Here is a 17,953-nt window from a genome sequence, read left to right on the forward strand (position 1 = left end):
CTGAGCCACCAGGGAAGTCCAGGAGCACAGAGTCTTAACCACTGGACCACAAGGGAAGTCCCATCTTTATATTATTTTATTATGGAATTTAACCTCACCTCCCAAACTAGTTTCCTCTTCTGTCTGGTCTCTCTTCATTCTACTAGTTCTGCATCCCAAGTTAGGGAACCTAGCTGGCAAATTCAAAACTTCTCAGAATGCATGGAAGGAGGAGACTCCGAGTGACAAAAGACAAAACTCTTGTTAGCTAGAAAGGAGTGTGAGGGTGGGAAGAAAACAGAGACGCTCACGTTAGCAAATCACATTAACATTTAGATCCAAAATTTACAGCTTCAAAATCCCCACCTCAAGGACCTCAGCTCTACTTTTTTTGTGTGGTAAAGTATACACGATGTAAAACCTACCATTTTACCCATTTTTAAGTGTACAGTTTAGTGACATTAAGTACATTCACATTGTTATGCAATAATAACCGTCGTCTATCTCCAGAACTTTATCTTCCCAAACTGAAACTCCGTACCCATTAAACAATAACTCCCCATTCTCCCCCCTCCCTCTGCAAGCACCATTCTACTTTGTCTCTATGAGTTTGACTATTCCAGGTACCTCATGTAAATGGAATCATACAATATTTGTCCTTTTGTGACTGGCTTATTTCACTTGGCATAATGTCTTCAAGGTTCATCCATTTGTAACATGTGTTAGACTATAAATCCTGCTTTTTTAAGACTGAATAATATTCCATTGTATGTATATAATCACACTTTGTTTATCCATTCATCCACTAATGGACATTTGGGTTGTTTCCACATTTTTGGCTATTGTGAATAATGCTGCTAGGAACATGGGGGTACAAATATCTGTTGGAGAGAACTTAAAAAAAATCAGTTCTTTTGAGTATACAACCAGAAACTCAGCTCTGCTTTTATTTTTTTATTATTATTTTCTTTTACTTTTTTTTGGGGGGGGGCATGCCGTGTGGCATATAGGATCTTAGTTCCCTGACCAGGGTTCAAACCCTGTGCCCCCTACTTAGGGAGCACAGAGTCTTAACCACTGTACCGCCTGGGAAGTCCCAAGCTCTGCTTTTTTTTTTTTTTTTTTTTTGTTCACAGCTTTCTTTTTATCCATATGTATTGGGGTTGCTCTGTTATATCACAGTCAGTTGTACATAGAAATGAAGTTTCTTTTTTTTTTTTTTAAATTAAATCAGTTATACATATACATATGTTCCCATATCCCCTCCCTTTTGCGTCTCCCTCCCACCCTCCCTATCCCACCCCTCCAGGCGGTCACAAAGCACCGAGCCAAGCTCTGCTTTTAAAGCTTCTTTCCCTCCCAGTGTCCTGGAGCCTGGGCTGCCTGCTGGCATTTGAGCCATCCTTTTGTGGCAGCTGTTCTAGCCATTCCCTTCTGGGTCACTGTTCTCTTAGCAATACTCAGTCTTTCCTTGCAATCTGCCCGCTTGCTCTCCAACCCGCAGCCCTGCCCCTCATCACTTTCTGAAGAAGATGTAACTATGCATGTCTGAATCCTACCTATGAACATGGTTTTAATTTTTATCCAAGTGGGCTCCTTGGGCCCCCATGTAAATCAATGGCTGCAAATAGATGGGGTGGGGCAGGGAGAGATTTGTGGTGGGGATTATTATTTCATCTGTTTATGATATTCTAATTATAGAGTGCCCATAGCTCAAGGAAAGGGATTTTTGAGACTTGATATAAAGTCAACATTCAAAGAAAATCTATTGTGGAAAAAAAGGATTTATTTTGTGAATGTGGCAGAAATCATGTAAGTGTTTTCCATTGGAAATAGGAAAAAATACACATAGGCCATTTTATTAATTTCTCTATTTTGAAAAACTATAGAAAATCAGCATATCTCCGAAGCCACAGAAAGAGTGAAGGCTCCACTATTTGCCAGTTGACTCAGTAAAGCCCTTCTGTGGGCCTGGGCCTGGTTTGGCTGGATCATGGTTTATAAAGTACTCTATAGGATATAACTATATTGTTTTACCCTTGGAGTTTTCAGGACCCAGATCCTTTTTGGCAAGGGATTTGTAGGTTTAAACAAATGTCCATCAAGCTTTTAGTGAGTAGTGTTTCTGTACTAGGCAGTATTTAAAATGAAAAGAGACTATGGGGTGGGAGAAGGAATGAGAGGAAAAAGCAATTACTTTGATTTAAATTGTTAAAAGAGAAAGTTCTTTTGTCTAGGGATAAAGCACAGCTTGTAGGGTTGTGGGATGTTGATAAACCCGGTAGCAATGGGTTTGGTCTCTATGTCCTTTGGATCCCCCAGGGGTTTCAGGACAAAGTTTTGCAGAATGGTGGTGAGAAACAGGAACAACTCCACGCGGGCCAGGCCCTCTCCAACACATGCCCGTTTCCCTGGAAGGAGGAGACAGTTCCATTAGCTTGCTCCAAATTCAAATACAATAGCTCGTATTCAAATACTATACACTCCTAACAGCCAATGAAAACACTGATCAGAAAAGGGATGGCTAAGAAACTGCTGGAGGACAATGAACTGGTACAGTTCTTCTAGACGGATATTTGTCAATACATATCAAAACTCTCTAAAGAAATTTTCACTCTTAATTCAGTAATTCTCCTTCTGGGGATTTATCTGTAGGAATTAGAGATTCACCTATGCGGGTGTCACTTGCATTGTTATTTATGACACTGATGAGTTAGTTGAAAACTAGACATCCACCTATACTGGATTAATTAAATAAATCCTTGTGCATCTATCATGCAACACAACCTAAACATGTTTGCACGGAAGATTACTTAATACTGTCTTATATCACAACACACTAAGCAAAAGCAGGTTATCAAATAGATTGTACAGAATGAGCCTGATTTTTTTAAATAAAATATACATTTATTATGTATATCTAGACAATTTTGTGGAGTATATATAGCAAAATATTAACAGCGATTATAGCCTGAATCTGAAATCCAGGCTATAGTCTGAAATTGCAAATGATTTTCCTTTTGCTTTTTTCTTTTTTTCCTTTTTACAAATCCACCCATCCACTCATCCATCTATTTAGGGCTGCGCTGGGTCCTCGCGGCTGCTGGCGCCCCGCCCCCCGCGCCCCCCCCCCGCCACCACCAGGTTGCGGAGAGCAGGGGCCACTCCTCGCCGCGGTGCGCGGGCACCGCAGCGGCTCCTCCCGTCACGGAGCTCTGGCCCCAGGCACGCGGGCTCAGCAGCCACAGCCCAAGGGCTCCAGCGCGCAGGCCCAGCAGCCGTGGCGCATGGGCTCAGCCGCTCCTTGGCATGTGGGAGCCCCCGGGCCAGGGCCGGAACCCGTGTCTCCCGTATTGGCAGGTGGACTCCCAACCACTGCACCACCAGGGAAGTCCCTCCTTTCTCTCTCTCTTTTTTTTTTTTTTTTTTTTTTGCTCTTCTGCATTTTCCATCTTTTATATTGAACACTTACTATCACTGTAATTAGAAATAAGACATACTGTTATTTTTGAAAATACTAATCAAATGATTGACTAGGGTAACAAAGAAAAAGAATGGGTGCTGAGCAATCCTAAGTTGTCTTTATGACTTTATGAGAACTAGCAACTGGGAGCCAACCAGCGCTTGCAAAGAGGCGAGCGTATGTGGGGCTCCAGATTTCAGAGGAGAAGAAAGAGGATGAAGTGGCCAAGGTGTCTCTGATGGCCTCTCTAAGAATCAGAAAATTAATAATGGTTAATAATTTTATAAGAAGAGAGAAACTTGAACATTTTGTTTTGAAAAAGTCATATTATGAAAGGGAGATCAACAGGCAAGAGTTTGTAAAAGGAGGTCCCTTTGTTATCTGATAATGTGTGACATCTGAATTAAATTGATTTGCCTTGGTTTCTTTAAAAACTAGCATTGTACTCAATCACCAAACAACAAAAGAGTCTCTGGAAGACTTACCTGATCCTACTGGTATACAGACTTAAATGGATCCATCCCGATTTGGGGGTTTATAACAGATTGATTTGATTGACTTTGCTATCATCAGTAGATTACTTAGTTATGCCATATTCAGTAAAGCTAAAAGTTATCCAAAAGGTTCATGTGTATGGTTTGGATGGGGTGTATTTGTATTTACCCATGGAAAAAGGCACGAAGTATGCTGTTTTCCTGACGCTGCCATTTTTATCCAAAAAGTGACCTGGGTCAAACTTCTCTGGGTTGGGAAATTCCTTGCAATCGTACAGGACCGAAGACAGTAATGGCAATACAGTAGCGCCCTGGAACCAAGAAATGGAGAGTGGAGTGGCACATTATGATGCTTACCTTTGGCTCATAAAAAGTCTAACACTTTTAATCACAGTGGATTAAATAGGATCGAGCACTCTTAAGTTTGCCTGGAGAGGACTGTCTCATGTGATGGCTCTTTTACACACATTACCATACAATATCTTTTATCAAGTAATAAGATGGTTCTCTGTGGGAAGAGCACTGTTATGGTCAATGTGCAATAATCAATTATTAAAAAGCTAAGGTTTGCAACCCATATTGTCTAGACATGTGCTTTACTGGAATTGTTGCCTCAAATTGAAAGAGCTCACATTTTTTTTTTTTTTTTTCGGTACGCAGGCCTCTCACTGTTGTGGCCTCTCCCGCTGCGGAGCACAGGCCCAGGACGCGCAGGCTCAGCGGCCATGGCTCACGGGCCCAGCCGCTCCGCGGCATGTGGGATCTTCCTAGACCGGGGCACGAACCCGTGTCCCCTGCATTGGCAGGCGGACTCTCAACCACTGCGCCACCAGGGAAGCCCAGAGCTCACATTTTATAATTTTTTTCTTTCTGAATTCAAGTGTGAATGGAAGAAAATGAGAGATGGAAACTTGTAACCTATAAAATCTATTGGATCAAACCCCACTTCCCTCACTTGTAAAATGGGGTGGGGTAACAACAATAGGCTTTCCTCTTTGCCCCATTAGATTTTGTGAGATTTCAATGACAAAATAATAATGACCATTGATATGGAATGCTTCACATTTACCTGACACTGTGTCTAGTAGTTTATAAATTTAATTCTCACTTCAACCATATCCAGTAGGCTCTTTTTGTTTGTTTGTTTGTTTGTTTCACATTGTATAAATGCAGAAATTGAGATTCAGAGAGAAGAAATAAGTTACTTGAGGTTATACTTTTAGTAAGTGGCATGGTTAGAATTTGACCCATCTATCTATGGGTCATAAAGCACCCCTGTTTAAGTGAAAGCCTCCTCTTCCCATTTTTACTTCATTTTGGATTTCCTGAAACATTATTTCACAAGTTTTGGAGTAGGTAATACATGCACATGGTATAAAATACAAAAAAAAAAGTACAAAAGGGTACAAAGTGAAAATAAGTCTCTTTCCTATACTCAAGTCCCTGGTTTCCTTCTTAATGTAATCACTGTTACCAGTGTATGATATCCTTTATGAGATATCTTATGGATTAAAAAAAAAGGTACACACCTATTTCCTACTTTTTCCACAAATAGTAGCATCCTGTAGTGTTCTGTAGCTTGCTTAGTATTCTACTTTACATAAATAATTTTTAGGGAATTCCCTGGCGGTCCAGTGGTTAGGACTTGGTGCTTTCACTGCTGGGGGCCAGTTTCGATCCCTGGTCGGGGATCTAAGATCCTGTAAGCCATGCAGCATGGCCAAAAAATATAATAATAATAATTTTAAGTCCTTTTTAAATGAATATTCAGCACCAATATTGCTGCAATGAATATTATTTGGGGGGAAATATACACAAAGGATAAATTCCTAGTAGTGGAACTGCTTTTCAAATTGCTATGCACGTTTTGAATTTTCATATAAATTGCAATGATGCCTTCCATGGAAGTTACACCAATTTATACTACTAGCAAAAACATGTTTTTTAATATCTTGCCAACATATTGTGACAAGTGAAAACATGTTTCTTTATCATTTTTATTTTCAATATATTTTATTGTGTAAGTATATTTTCACATATTTAAAAAACATTTGTAATTACTTTCACTAAAATTTAAATTTTGTCTCCCATGCATTTTATCTGTTGGTTCTGGGGTTTTTTCATGCTGACTGTAGGAGTTCATTTTATTTTTCAGTAATTAGTTCTTCGTTCTTATGAACTATGAAACATTTTGTCTCAGTTTGTCATTTGTCTTTTGACTTTTTTTTTTTTTTTTTTTTTTTTTTGCGGTACGCGGGCCTCTCACTGTTGTGGCCTCTCCTGCTCCGGAGCACAGGCTCCGGACGCTCAGCGGCCATGGCTCACGGGCCCAGCCTCTCCGCGGCATGCGGGATCTTCCCGGACTGGGGCACGAACCCGTGTCCCCTGCATCGGCAGGCGGACTCTCAACCACTGCGCCACCAGGGAAGCCCTGTCTTTTGACTTTGTTTCTTTATCTTAGGTAGATTTTTCTTATTTGCATGTAACAAAATTTATCCATTTTTAAATGTATAGCCCTCTTATTCCTCTTTTCTTTGGTCAATGTTAGAAAGTCTTTCTTCCCTCTGAAATTCTCAAAAAAATTATTGCTTTTATCCTTAGCACTTTTATAGTTTAATATTCTATGTGTATATAATTGAACCACCAAGAATAAATTTTCATATAAAATTTATTTTATATGAAAGTTTGAGGTAGGGATTTATTATTCTTTTTTTTCCAACTCCCCTGGGAATTCTACAACTGAATAATCAATATTTTTCCTCTAAGTTACAAGGAAAAAGCCACTTTATCATATACTAAGTTTCCATGTATAATTACATTTATTTCTAGACTTTATTTGATTGATCTGTCTACTCAAGAAGCTGTATTATAGTGCTTTAATAACTGTGACCTTATATTATATTTTAATATTTGGTAGGACACTGTCCCTGATTATTCTTTATTTTTTAATTTCCCATATCAAATTTGAGATCTGTTAGTTTAGTTCCAAAAAAGTATCTAGTTTATATTTTCATTGAGATCTCATAAATGCATAGATTAATTTCAGGGTAACTGCTATCTTCCTACCTGAACACAGAATAAGTCTTCTAATTTATTCAAAACTTGTATATCTTTCATTAACATTTTAAGGGGTTATTTTTTGGTATAAATCTTGCAAATTTCTTATCAAGTATATTCCTAAGTATTTTATCCTCATTTTTATCAATGAAAAGCTTTTATTCATTATGTTTTTAAAACATAGCTTTTATTTTATATAGGGTAGAAATTGATTTTTCTAATAATAAATTTGTACCCAACCACGGGAAAATTCTATTTTTGCAGTGGTACTTAAGTTAATTTTCTTGAGTTTTCCAGGTACAATTATGTCACCTACAAATCGACTCCGCCTCTTAAATGTTTTATCTCATTACCTTTTTCTAATTCTAGTTAAATACTGGTAATGGTGGGTAGCTTTGCCTTATTCCTGATATTAATAGGAATGCTTTTAGTCAAAAAGCATGATTTGGGAAATATGTTTTCCGTGGCTAATGAGGTATTTATCTATTCCTATTTTTTTAAGGGTTAAACTCTTTAATATTATCAAAAGCATTTTCTGTACAAATGTGATTATCATGTGATTTTTCTCTAAATTCTATTTATATGGTGAATTTTAATAAACCAGATTTTCTGGTGTTAGACCATTCCTGTGTTCCTGATTACCTTCACTTGCTGGTGATGTAGTATTTTTTTTTTTTTTTCTTTTCTTTCCGTACGCGGGCCTCTCACTGTTGTGGCCTCTCCCGCTGCGGAGCACAGGCTCCGGACGCGCAGGCCCAGCGGCCATGGCCCACGGGCCCAGCCGCTCCGCGGCACACGGGATCCCCCCAGACCGGGGCACGAACCCGCATCCCCTGCATCGGCAGGCGGACTCTCAACCACCGCGCCACCAGGGAGGCCCTGATGTAGTATTTTTAATGTGATGCTAGACTTATGTGTTAATAGACTTTTGCATTGACATTTGGCAGTAAGGTTGGGGGCTGTTTCAGTTTTGCAGTGTTCTGTCACCTTTTCTTCCTCTTCTATACTCTTGAATGGATTAAATGTAAAACCCAACCCCTTAATCACTACAGAAGACTGACTACAGAAGACTGACTACTCTTTTGATAATTGTTAATTGTTATGGGCAGCAATATCCCAAATGTCCTGGTATATGAGGTCTTCAGAGGAAAGAATTCGGGTTAAAGAAAGTTGACATTTGACTTGATTACTTTAGAGCTGCAGATACATTTTCCATCTCTTCCCCCTTTTTAAAATCCATCATGGAAAATCAGGTTTATTTTCCCACAACATTCACATTAATGCAAATCACTTCTCCCTCAATACATTCTACATGAGAGTGTGAGGGGCCTTGGGAGCCCCAGGTCAGCTTCCCCATTCCAGGAAGGCAGAGACAGGACCACAGAGGTGACATAATGGCCTGAGGGTGCACTGCATGGCAATGACAGATTTCAAATCCAGGCCGTGTGACTCTGACCTTGTGTTCTTTCCATGTCTCTCAATTGCCTCTCTTCCTGAAACAGAACTGAGATGCCTCTAACAGGCCCCACTGAGGTATCATGCTGCCCCTTCTATCCCAGCCAGCTTTCCCAGACACCTCTAACCTTAGGGATGAAGTACTGTCTGAATTTCGTGTCCCGGACCACACTATGGGGCATGTTAGAAGGAAGGAGGGTGATGTATCTTTGTATCTCATGAAGCACGGCCTCTGTATAGGGCAGCTTTATCTTGTCCTTCATGCAGGGGCTTTGGTTGCGTCCAATTACACGGTCAATTTCTTCATGAACTTTGGCTGCAAAGACATGAATCATGAATGCTACTCAAGAGATGTGTCCCCTGGACACCTGGAAATGCTTACGATGTATAATAGAAAGTGGCCTAGAAAAGGCTCCCAAGGTCAAAGACGTGCTGCTAAACAGCCCACGGGTCTGCTCCTCAACAGAATTTCTATTTTCTATTTTCTGGTCTAAAAGACCAGAGATTTTACTGCAGGAAACATAAAAGCTGCATCAGCTATGTCCTTGGCCTCATGCCTGAATTGGTTTGTCCTCCTGTACAGGTGAGGAGATGACCTCTGTGGCAGGGATTAAGGTTTACCCCAGATTCCTGGCAAAGCAGCTGTGGAGAGGAAATGTTTAATCCTCACTCTAGTGGGAGCATCTCCTTTGTCAGCCTCATCCAGTCTCCTACACATTTTGTGGCAATGGCAAACACCATTTTGTTAAGCAGTATAAACATTGGCTTTCTAAGACCTGTGCTCTGAGAACGTGCTTGAGAAAATCACGCTACTACAATTTCATTTTTTAATTTTAAATTACATTGGATCTAAAAATTCCCTTTGGGGAGTCTGATCCATTCTCAAGATGGAAAAACACAGGCCTGTGAGGTGAAATAACTTGTTTGAGGTCACACAGCCAGGTATGGGCAGGCGGAGAATGAGAAGCCACCATGGGAATCCATGCATCCCTCATCTAAATGGGGCTCACTCTTCAGCATTGCATCACATATGGAAGAGTTGGGATTCAGAAGCTCCTCTGTGTTTAAACTTAAATGAAAGTCTTTGGGTTCGTAAAGGTCTCTCTTATCAGCATCATTTGATATAATTCTGATCTATAAAATCAAACCGCATGGATGAACCTTTGCATGATGTTCTACAAGGCAGTCCAAAGAAAGAGAAGTCGTCACTGCCAGTAGTATCTTCCCACCCTCACCAGTGCCAGGAGCTGATATTTTATCCTACATAAATACTTAGGATATTTGCTGTACCTTGAACCTCAGGGTATTTCATGAGGAGCAGGAGTCCATAGCTCAGAGTGATACTGGTTGTCTCTATTCCCGCTGAAAACAGATTTGATCCACAGGTTATCAAGTTCTCCAAGTGAAATTCAGACTCTGGGTTCTGTTTCTCCTGTAGATGGTAGAGTTAATGGCCACGTGAGTTAAAAAGAAGGCAGTGGCTTATCAGAGCTCTATGATCACACCCCATCACTAGCAATAGGCTTCATTTTGTGCACGGTAGGATGGTAGATAAAGAAATCCGTCACGGAATCGAAACTTCTGGCTCAAATCCCGGGTTGGTCAATGAACAGATGTGTGCCCTTGGCAAGTTACTTTACCTTTTTACTCAATTTCATCATCTGTGAAATTGGGGTAAAAAACAGAACATACCCCATAGGGTTATTATAAAGATTAAAAGAATTAATTGGTGGAAGATCTTGGAAAAACTCTTCATATATACAAATACTCAGTGAATGGTATCTTCTTTTATTATATTTAATGAAAAAGACTAGATGATAAGCTCTGTGTGAGCACAATGTAGAGAAATCACTGGTTTGGGACTGGTCTGTTTCCTTCACTTACAAAGACTTAGGTATTCACAGCTCCACATTCTCACATATGACACTGATGTGACTCTCATATCATTATTAATGGCGTTTTTTTTTAATTGGAGTATAATTGCTTTACAATGTTGTGTTAGTTTCTGCTGTACAACAAAGTATATCAGCTATATGTATACATAAATCCCCTCCCTCTTAAGCCTCCCTCCCACCCACCCCCATTATTGGCATTTCTAATATGAAGATTGTACTTGTACGTATAGGACATTTTGACTTATAATTTTTTGCATGGGATCTACAAAGTCTTTAGAAAATAAACTGATCCAGGGCTTAAAAACAGTGAGTGAGCTTTCTTTCTTTCTTTCTTTCTTTTTTTTTTTTGCACCCTTCTAATGTTTAAATCAAGAATATATTTTTATTCTTATTTTTTTCATATATCTACATTTACTTTGCAAAAGTAATACATATACATCATAGAAATACAAATACATTGTAGTGTTACATACAGGAATGCATTATATGTGTAAAAATACATGAACATTGTAAAAATTTAGAAAATACAGGGGAGCTAGAAGAAAATTAATCCTATCATTTAAGTAATAAGCATTGACAATATTTTGGCATATATTCTCCAAATTTTTTCTTTTTTTTTGAATTTTAGAATTTTATTTATTTTTTTATACAGCAGGTTCTTATTAGTTATCCATTTTATACATATTAGTGTATATATGTCAATCCCCATCTCCCAATTCATCACACACACACACACACCCGACTTTCCTCCCTTGGTGTCCATCATTTCTTCTCTACATCTGTGTCTCTATTTCTGCCTTGCAAACCAGCTCATCTGTACCATTCATCTAGATTCCACATATACACATTAATATACGATATCTGTTTTTCTCTTTCTGTCTTACTTCACTCTGTATGATAGTCTCTAGATCAATCCACATCTCTACAAATGACCCAATTTCATTCCTTTTTATGGCTGAGTAATATTCCATTGTATATATGTACCACATCTTCTTTATCCATTTGTCAGTCGATGGGGATTTAGGTTGCTTCCATGACTGGCTATTGTAAATAGTGCTACAATGAACATTGGGGTGCATGTGTCTTTTTGAATTATGGTTTCCTCTGGGTATATGGCCAGGAATGGGATTGCTGGGTCATATGGTAATTCTATTTTCAGTTTTTTAAGGAACCTCCATACTTTTCTCCACAGTGGCTGTATCAATTTATATTCCCACCAACAGTGCAAGAGGGTTCCCTTTTCTCCACACCCTCTCCAGAGTTCGTTGTTTGTAGATTTTCTGATGATGCCCATTCTAACTGGTGTGAGGTGAGATACCTCATTGTAGTTTTTTTTTTTTTTTTTGCGGTACATGGGCCTCTCACTGTTGTGGCCTCTCCCGTTGCGGAGCACAGGCTCCGGATGCGCAGGCGCAGGCGCAGTGGCCATGGCTCACAGGCCCAGCCGCTCCGCGGCATGTGGGATCCTCCCGGACCGAGGCACGAACCCGTGTCCCCTGCATCGGCAGACAGACTCTCAACCACTGCGCCACCAGGGAAGCCCCCTTCATTGTAGTTTTGATTTGCATTTCTCTAATAATTAGTGATGCTGAACAGGTTTTCATGTGCTTCTTGGCCATCTGTATGTCTTCTTTGGAGAAATGTTTATTTAGGTCTTCTGCCCATTTTTTGATTGGGTTGTTTGTTTTGTTAATATTGAGCTGCATGAGCTGCTTATATATTTTGGAGATTAATCCTTTGTTGATTCATTTGCAAGTATCTTCTCCCATTCTGAGGGCTGTCTTTTCATCTTGTTTACAGTTTCCTTTGCTGTGCAAAAGCTTTTAAGTTTCATTAGGTCCCATGTGTTTATTTTTGTTTTCCTTTCCATTATTCTAGAAGGTGGGTCAAAAAAAGACCTTGCTGTGATTTATGTCAAAGAGTGTTCTTCCTATGTTTTCCTCTAAGACTTTTATAGTGTCCGGTCTTACACTTAGATCTTTAATCCGTTTTCAGTTTATTTTTGTGTATGGTGTTAGGGAGTGTTCTAATTTCATTCTTTTACATGTAGCTGTCCAGTTTTCCCAGCACCACTTATTGAAGAGACTCTCTTTTCTCCATTGTATATCCTTGCCTCCTTTGTCATAGATTAGTTGACCATAGGTGCATGGGTTTATCTCTGGGCTTTCTATCCTGTTCCATTGACCTATATTTCTGGTTTTGTGCCACTACCATATTGTCTTGATTACTGTAGCACTGTAGTATAGTTTGAACTCAGGGAGTCTGATTCCTCCAGCTCCATTTTTTCCCCCTCAATATTGCTTTGGCTATTCAGGGTTTTTGTGTCTCCATACAAATTTTAAGACTTTTTGTTCTAGTTCTGTAAAAAATGCCATTGGTAATTTGATAGGGATTGCATTGAATCTTTAGATTGCTTTGGGTAGTATAGTCATTTTCATAGTATTGATTCTTCCAATCCAAGAACATGGTATATCTCTCCATCTGTTTGTGTCATCTTTGATTTCTTTCATCAGTGTCTTACAGTTTTCTGAGTACAGGTCTTTTACCTCCCTAGGTAGGTTTGTTCCTAGGTATTGTATTCTTTTTGTTGCAGTGCTGAATGGAGGTGTTTCCTTAATTTCTCTTTCTGATCTTTTGTTGTTAGTGTATAGGAATGCAAGAGATTTCTGTGCATTAATTTTGTATCCTGCAACTTTACCAGATTCACTGATTAGCTCTAGTAGTTTTCTGGTGGCATCTTTAGGATTCTCTATGTATAGTATCATGTCATCTGCAAAGAGTGACAGTTTTACTTCTTCTTTTCCTATTTGGATTCCTTTTATTTCTTTTTCTTCTCTGATTGCCGTGGCTAGGACTTCCAAAACTATGTTGAATAATAGTGGTGAGAGTGGACATCCATGTCTTGTTCCTGACCTTAGAGGAAATGCTTTCAGTTTTTCACCATTGAGAATGATGTTTGCTGTGGGTTTGTCATATGAGGCCTTTATTATGTTGAGGTAGTTTCCCTCTATGCCCACTTTCTGGAGAGTTTTTATCATAAATGGGTGTTGAATTTTGCCAAAAGCCTTTTCTACATCTATTGAGGTATGATCATATGGTTTTTATTCTTCAATTTGTTAATATGGTGTATCACATTGATTGATTTGCATATATTGAAGAATCCTTGCATCCCTGGGATAAATCCCACTTGATCATGGTGTATGATCCTTTTAATGTGTTGCTGGATTCTGTTTGCTAGTATTTTGTTGAGGAGTTTTGCATCTATATTCATCAGTGATATTGGTCTGTAATATTCTTTTTTGGAGTATCTTTGTCTGGTTTTGGTATCAGGGTGATGGGGGCCTCATAGAATGAGTTTGGGAGTGTTCCTTCCTCTGCAATTTTTTGGAAGAGTTTGAGAAGGATGGGTGTTAGCTCTTCCCTAAATGTTTGATAGAATTCACCTGTGAAGCCATCTGGTCCTGGACTTTTTTTGTTGGAAGATTTTAATCACAGTTTCAATTTCATTATTTGTGATTGGTCTGTTCATATTTTCTATTTCTTCCTGGTTCAGTCTTGGAAGGTTATACCTTTCTAAGAATTTGTCCATTTCTTCCAGGTTGCTCATTTTATTGGCATAGAGTTGCTTGTAGTAGTCTCTTATGATGCTTTGTATTTCTGTGGTGTCCATTGTCACTTCTTTTTCATTTCTAATTTTATTGATTTGAGTCCTCTCCCTCTTTTTCTTGATGAGTCTGGCTAAAGGTTTATCAATTTTGTTTATCTTCTCAGACACCAGCTTTTAGTTTTATTGATCTTTGCTATTGTTTTCTTTGTTTCTATTTCATTTATTTCTGCTCTGATCGTTATGATTTCTTTCCTTCTACTAACTTCGGGCTTTGTTTGTTCTTGTTTCTGTAGTTCCTTTAGGTGTAAGGTTAGATTGTTTATTTGAGATTTTGCTTGCTTCTTGAGGTAGGATTGTATTGCTCTAAACTTCCCTCTTAGAACTGCTTTTGCTGCATCCCATAGGTTTTGGATTGTCATGGTTTGTTGTCATTTGTCTCTAGGTATGTTTGACTTCCTCTTTGATTTCTTTAGTGATCTCTTGGTTATTTAGTAGCACACTGTTTAGCCTCATGTATGTGTGTGTTTTACAGTTTTTTTCCTGTAATTGATTTCCAATCTCTTAGTGTTGTTGTCAGAAAAGGTGCTTGATACGAATTCAATTTTCTTGAATTTTCCAAGGCTTGATTTGTGGCCCAAGATGTGATCTATCCTGGAGAATGTTCCATGTGCACTTGAGAAGTAGGTGTATTCTGCCACTTTTGGGTGGAATGTTCTATAAATATCAGTTAAATCTATCTGGTCTAATGTGTCATTTAAAGCTTGTGTTTCCTTATTAATTTTCTGTTGGATGATCTGTCCATTGGTGTAAGTGAGGTGTTAAAGTCCCCTACTATTATTATGTTACTGTCGATTTCCTCTTTTGTAGCTGTTAGCAGTTGCCTTATGTATTGAGGTGCTCCTATGTTGGGTGCATATATATTTATAATTGTTATATCTTCTTCTTGGGTTGATCCCTTGATCATTATGTAGTGTCCTTCCTTGTCTCTTGTAACATTCTTTATTTTAAAGCCTATTTTATCTGATATGAGTATTGCTACTCCAGCTTTCTTTTGGTTTCCATTTGTATGGAATATCTTTTTCCATCCCCTCACTTTCTGTCTGCATGTGTCCCTAAGTCTGAAGTGGGTCTCTTGTAGACATCATATATATGGGTTTTGTTTTTGCATCCATTCAGTGAGCCTGTGTCATTTGGTTGGAGCATTTAATCCATTCACATTTAATTCAGCATTTAATCTATTCATTAAGGTAATTATCGATATGTATGTTCCTATTACCATTTTCTTAATTGTTTTGGGTTTGTTTTTGTAGGTCCTTTTCTTCTCTTGTGTTTCCCACTTAGAGAAGTTCCTTTAGCATTTGTTGTAGAGCTGGGTTGGTGGTGCTGAATTCTCTTAGCATTTGCTTGTCTGTAAAGCTTTTGATTTCTCCATCGAATCTGAATGAGATCCTTGTGGGTAGAGTAATCTTGGTTGTAGGTTATTCCCTTTCATCACTTTAAATATATCAGTCCAGCCAGTCCCTTCTGGCTTGTAGAGTTTCTGCTGAGAAATCAGCTGTTAACCTTATGGGAGTTCCCTTGTATGTTATTTGTCATTTTTCCCTTGCTGCTTTTTTTTTTTTTTTTTTTTTTTTTTCTTTTTGCGGTATGCGGGCCTCTCACTGTTGTGGCCTCTCCCGTTGCGGAGCACAGGCTCCGGACGCGCAGGCCCAGCGGCCATGGCTCACGGGCCCAGCCGCTCCGCGGCATATGGGATCCTCCCAGACCGGGGCACGAACTCGCACCCCCTGCATCGGCAGGCGGACTCTCAACCACTGCGCCACCAGGGAGGCCCTCCCTTGCTGCTTTTAATAATTTTTCTTTGTCTTTAATTTTTGCCAGTTTGATTACTATGTGTCTCAGCGTGTTTCTCCATGGGTTTATCCTGCTTGGGACTCTTTGTGCTTCCTGGACTTTGGAGGCTATTTCCTTTCCTATGTTAGCGAAGTTTTTGACTATAATCTCTTCAAATATTTTCTCAGGTCCTTTCCGTCTCTCTTCTCCTTCTGGGACCCTTATAATGTGAATGTTGTTGCATTTAATGTTGTCCCAGAGGTCTCTTAGGCTGTCTTCATTTATTTTCATTCTTTTTTCTTTATTCTGTTCCGGGGCAGTGAATTCCACCATTCTGTCTTCCAGGTCACTTATCCATTCTTCTGCCTCAGTTATTCTGCTATTGATTCCTTCTAGTGTAGTTTTCATTTCAGTTATTGTATTGTTCATCTCTGTTTGTATGTTCTTTAATTCTTCTAGGTGTGTGTTCTTTAATTCTTCTAGGTCTCTGTTAAACATTTCTTGCATCTTCTCAATCTTTGCCTCCATTCTTTTTCCAAGGTCCTGGATCATCTTCACTATCATTATTCTGAATTCTTTTTCTGGAAGGTTGCCTATCTCCACTTCATTTAGTTGTTTTTCTGGGGTTTTATCTGTTCCTTCATCTGGTACATGGTCCTCTGGCTTTTCATTTTGTCTGTCTTTCTGTGAATGTGGTTTTCATTCCACAGGCTGCAGGATTGTAGCTCTTCTTGCTTCTGCTGTCTACCCTCTCATCGATGAGGCTATCTAAGAGGCTTGTGCAAACATCCTAATGGGAGGGACTGGTGGTGGGTAGAGTTGGGTGTTGCTCTGGTGGGCAGAAGCTCATTAAAACTTTAATCCACTATCTGCTGATGGATGGGGCTGAGTTCCCTCCCTGTTGGTTGTTTGGCCTGAGGTGACCCAGCACTGGAGGCTACAAGCTGTTTGGTGGGGCTGTTGGTGGACTCCTGGACGGCTCATGCCAAGGAGTACTTCCCAGAATTTCTGCTGCCAGTGTCCTTGTCCTCACGGTGAGACACAGCCACACCGCCCCCCCACCTCTGTAGGAGACCGTCCAACACTAGCAGGTAGGTCTGGTTCAGTCTTCTATGGGTCACTGCTCCTTCCCCCTCGGTTCTGATGTGCACACTACTTTCTGTGTGCCCTCCAAGAGTGGAGTCTCTGTTTCCCCCAGTCCTGTTGAAGTCCTGCAGTTAAGTCCTGCTAGCCTTCAAAGTCTGATTCTCTGGGAATTCCTCCTCCTGTTGCCAGACCCCTAGGTTGGGAAGCCTGACTTGGGGCTCAGAACCTTCACTCCAGTGGGTGGACTTCTTTTTTAAAAATTTTTTTAAAGAATTTGTTTTTTGTTTTTTGTTTTTTAATTTATTTATTTTTGGCTGTGTTGGGTCTTCATTGTTGCACGGGCTTTCTCTAGGTGCAGTGAGTTGGGGTTACTCTTCGTTGTGGTGCGCGGGCTTCTCATTGCAGTGGCTTCTCTTGTTGTGGAGCACAGGCTCTAGGCACATGGGTTTCAGTAGTTGCAGCATGTGGGCTCAGCAGTTGTGGTGCATGGGCTTAGTTGCTCTGCAGCATGTGCAATCTTCCCAGACCAGGGATCGAACCCGTGATCCCTGCATTGGCAGGCGTATTCTTAACCACTGCGTGACCAGGGAAGTCCCAGTGGGTGGACTTCTGTGGTATAATTGTTCTCCAGTTTGTGAGTCACCCACCCAGCGGTTATGGGATATGATTTTATTGTGCTTGAGCCCCTCCTACCATCTCATTGTGGCTTCTCCTTTGTCTTTGGATGTGGGGTATCTTTTTTGGTGAGTTCCAGTGTCTCCTTGTTGATGATTGTTCAGCAGTGAGTTGTGATTCCAGTGCTCTCGCAAGAGGGAGTGAGTGCATGTCCTTCCACTCTGCCATCTTGAACCAATCTCTGAGCTTTCTATTTTACAATTACTATACTAAAAATAATAGGGATTGAATCTTCTTCGTTGATGTATCCCCAACCCTTGGCATAATAGCCAGCACTAAGAATTTGTTGAATAAATTATTGTTTAATATATATAAACTAGTTAATCTAATAAAATCTCTATTTTTCACTATAATTAAATTATTTCATTGCCGATTAATTTTTGGTGGGCTTTTAATACCACTGTTTTTT

General features: G+C 39.7%; 1 protein-coding gene across 1 annotated transcript in view; it reads right to left on the reverse strand.

The window, feature by feature from the left end:
* Nucleotides 1–818: 818 nt before the first annotated feature.
* The window catches only part of LOC309798763 (cytochrome P450 2C23-like), a 34,855-nt gene continuing 17,720 nt past the window's right edge, over nucleotides 819–17,953 (reverse strand). The window contains exons 6-9 of the mRNA XM_082611358.1: nucleotides 9,739–9,880; nucleotides 8,577–8,764; nucleotides 4,106–4,247; nucleotides 819–2,390 (exon numbers count right to left, since the gene is read on the reverse strand). Of these exons, the coding sequence (XP_082467484.1) occupies nucleotides 2,191–2,390; nucleotides 4,106–4,247; nucleotides 8,577–8,764; nucleotides 9,739–9,880 (672 nt within the window). The 3' untranslated portion in view covers nucleotides 819–2,190. The remainder of the gene's footprint in view (nucleotides 2,391–4,105; nucleotides 4,248–8,576; nucleotides 8,765–9,738; nucleotides 9,881–17,953) is intronic.

This window comes from Mesoplodon mirus (assembly GCF_964341445.2).
Source record: "Mesoplodon mirus genome assembly, chromosome: 2".
NCBI classification, from domain to species: domain Eukaryota; kingdom Metazoa; phylum Chordata; class Mammalia; order Artiodactyla; family Ziphiidae; genus Mesoplodon; species Mesoplodon mirus.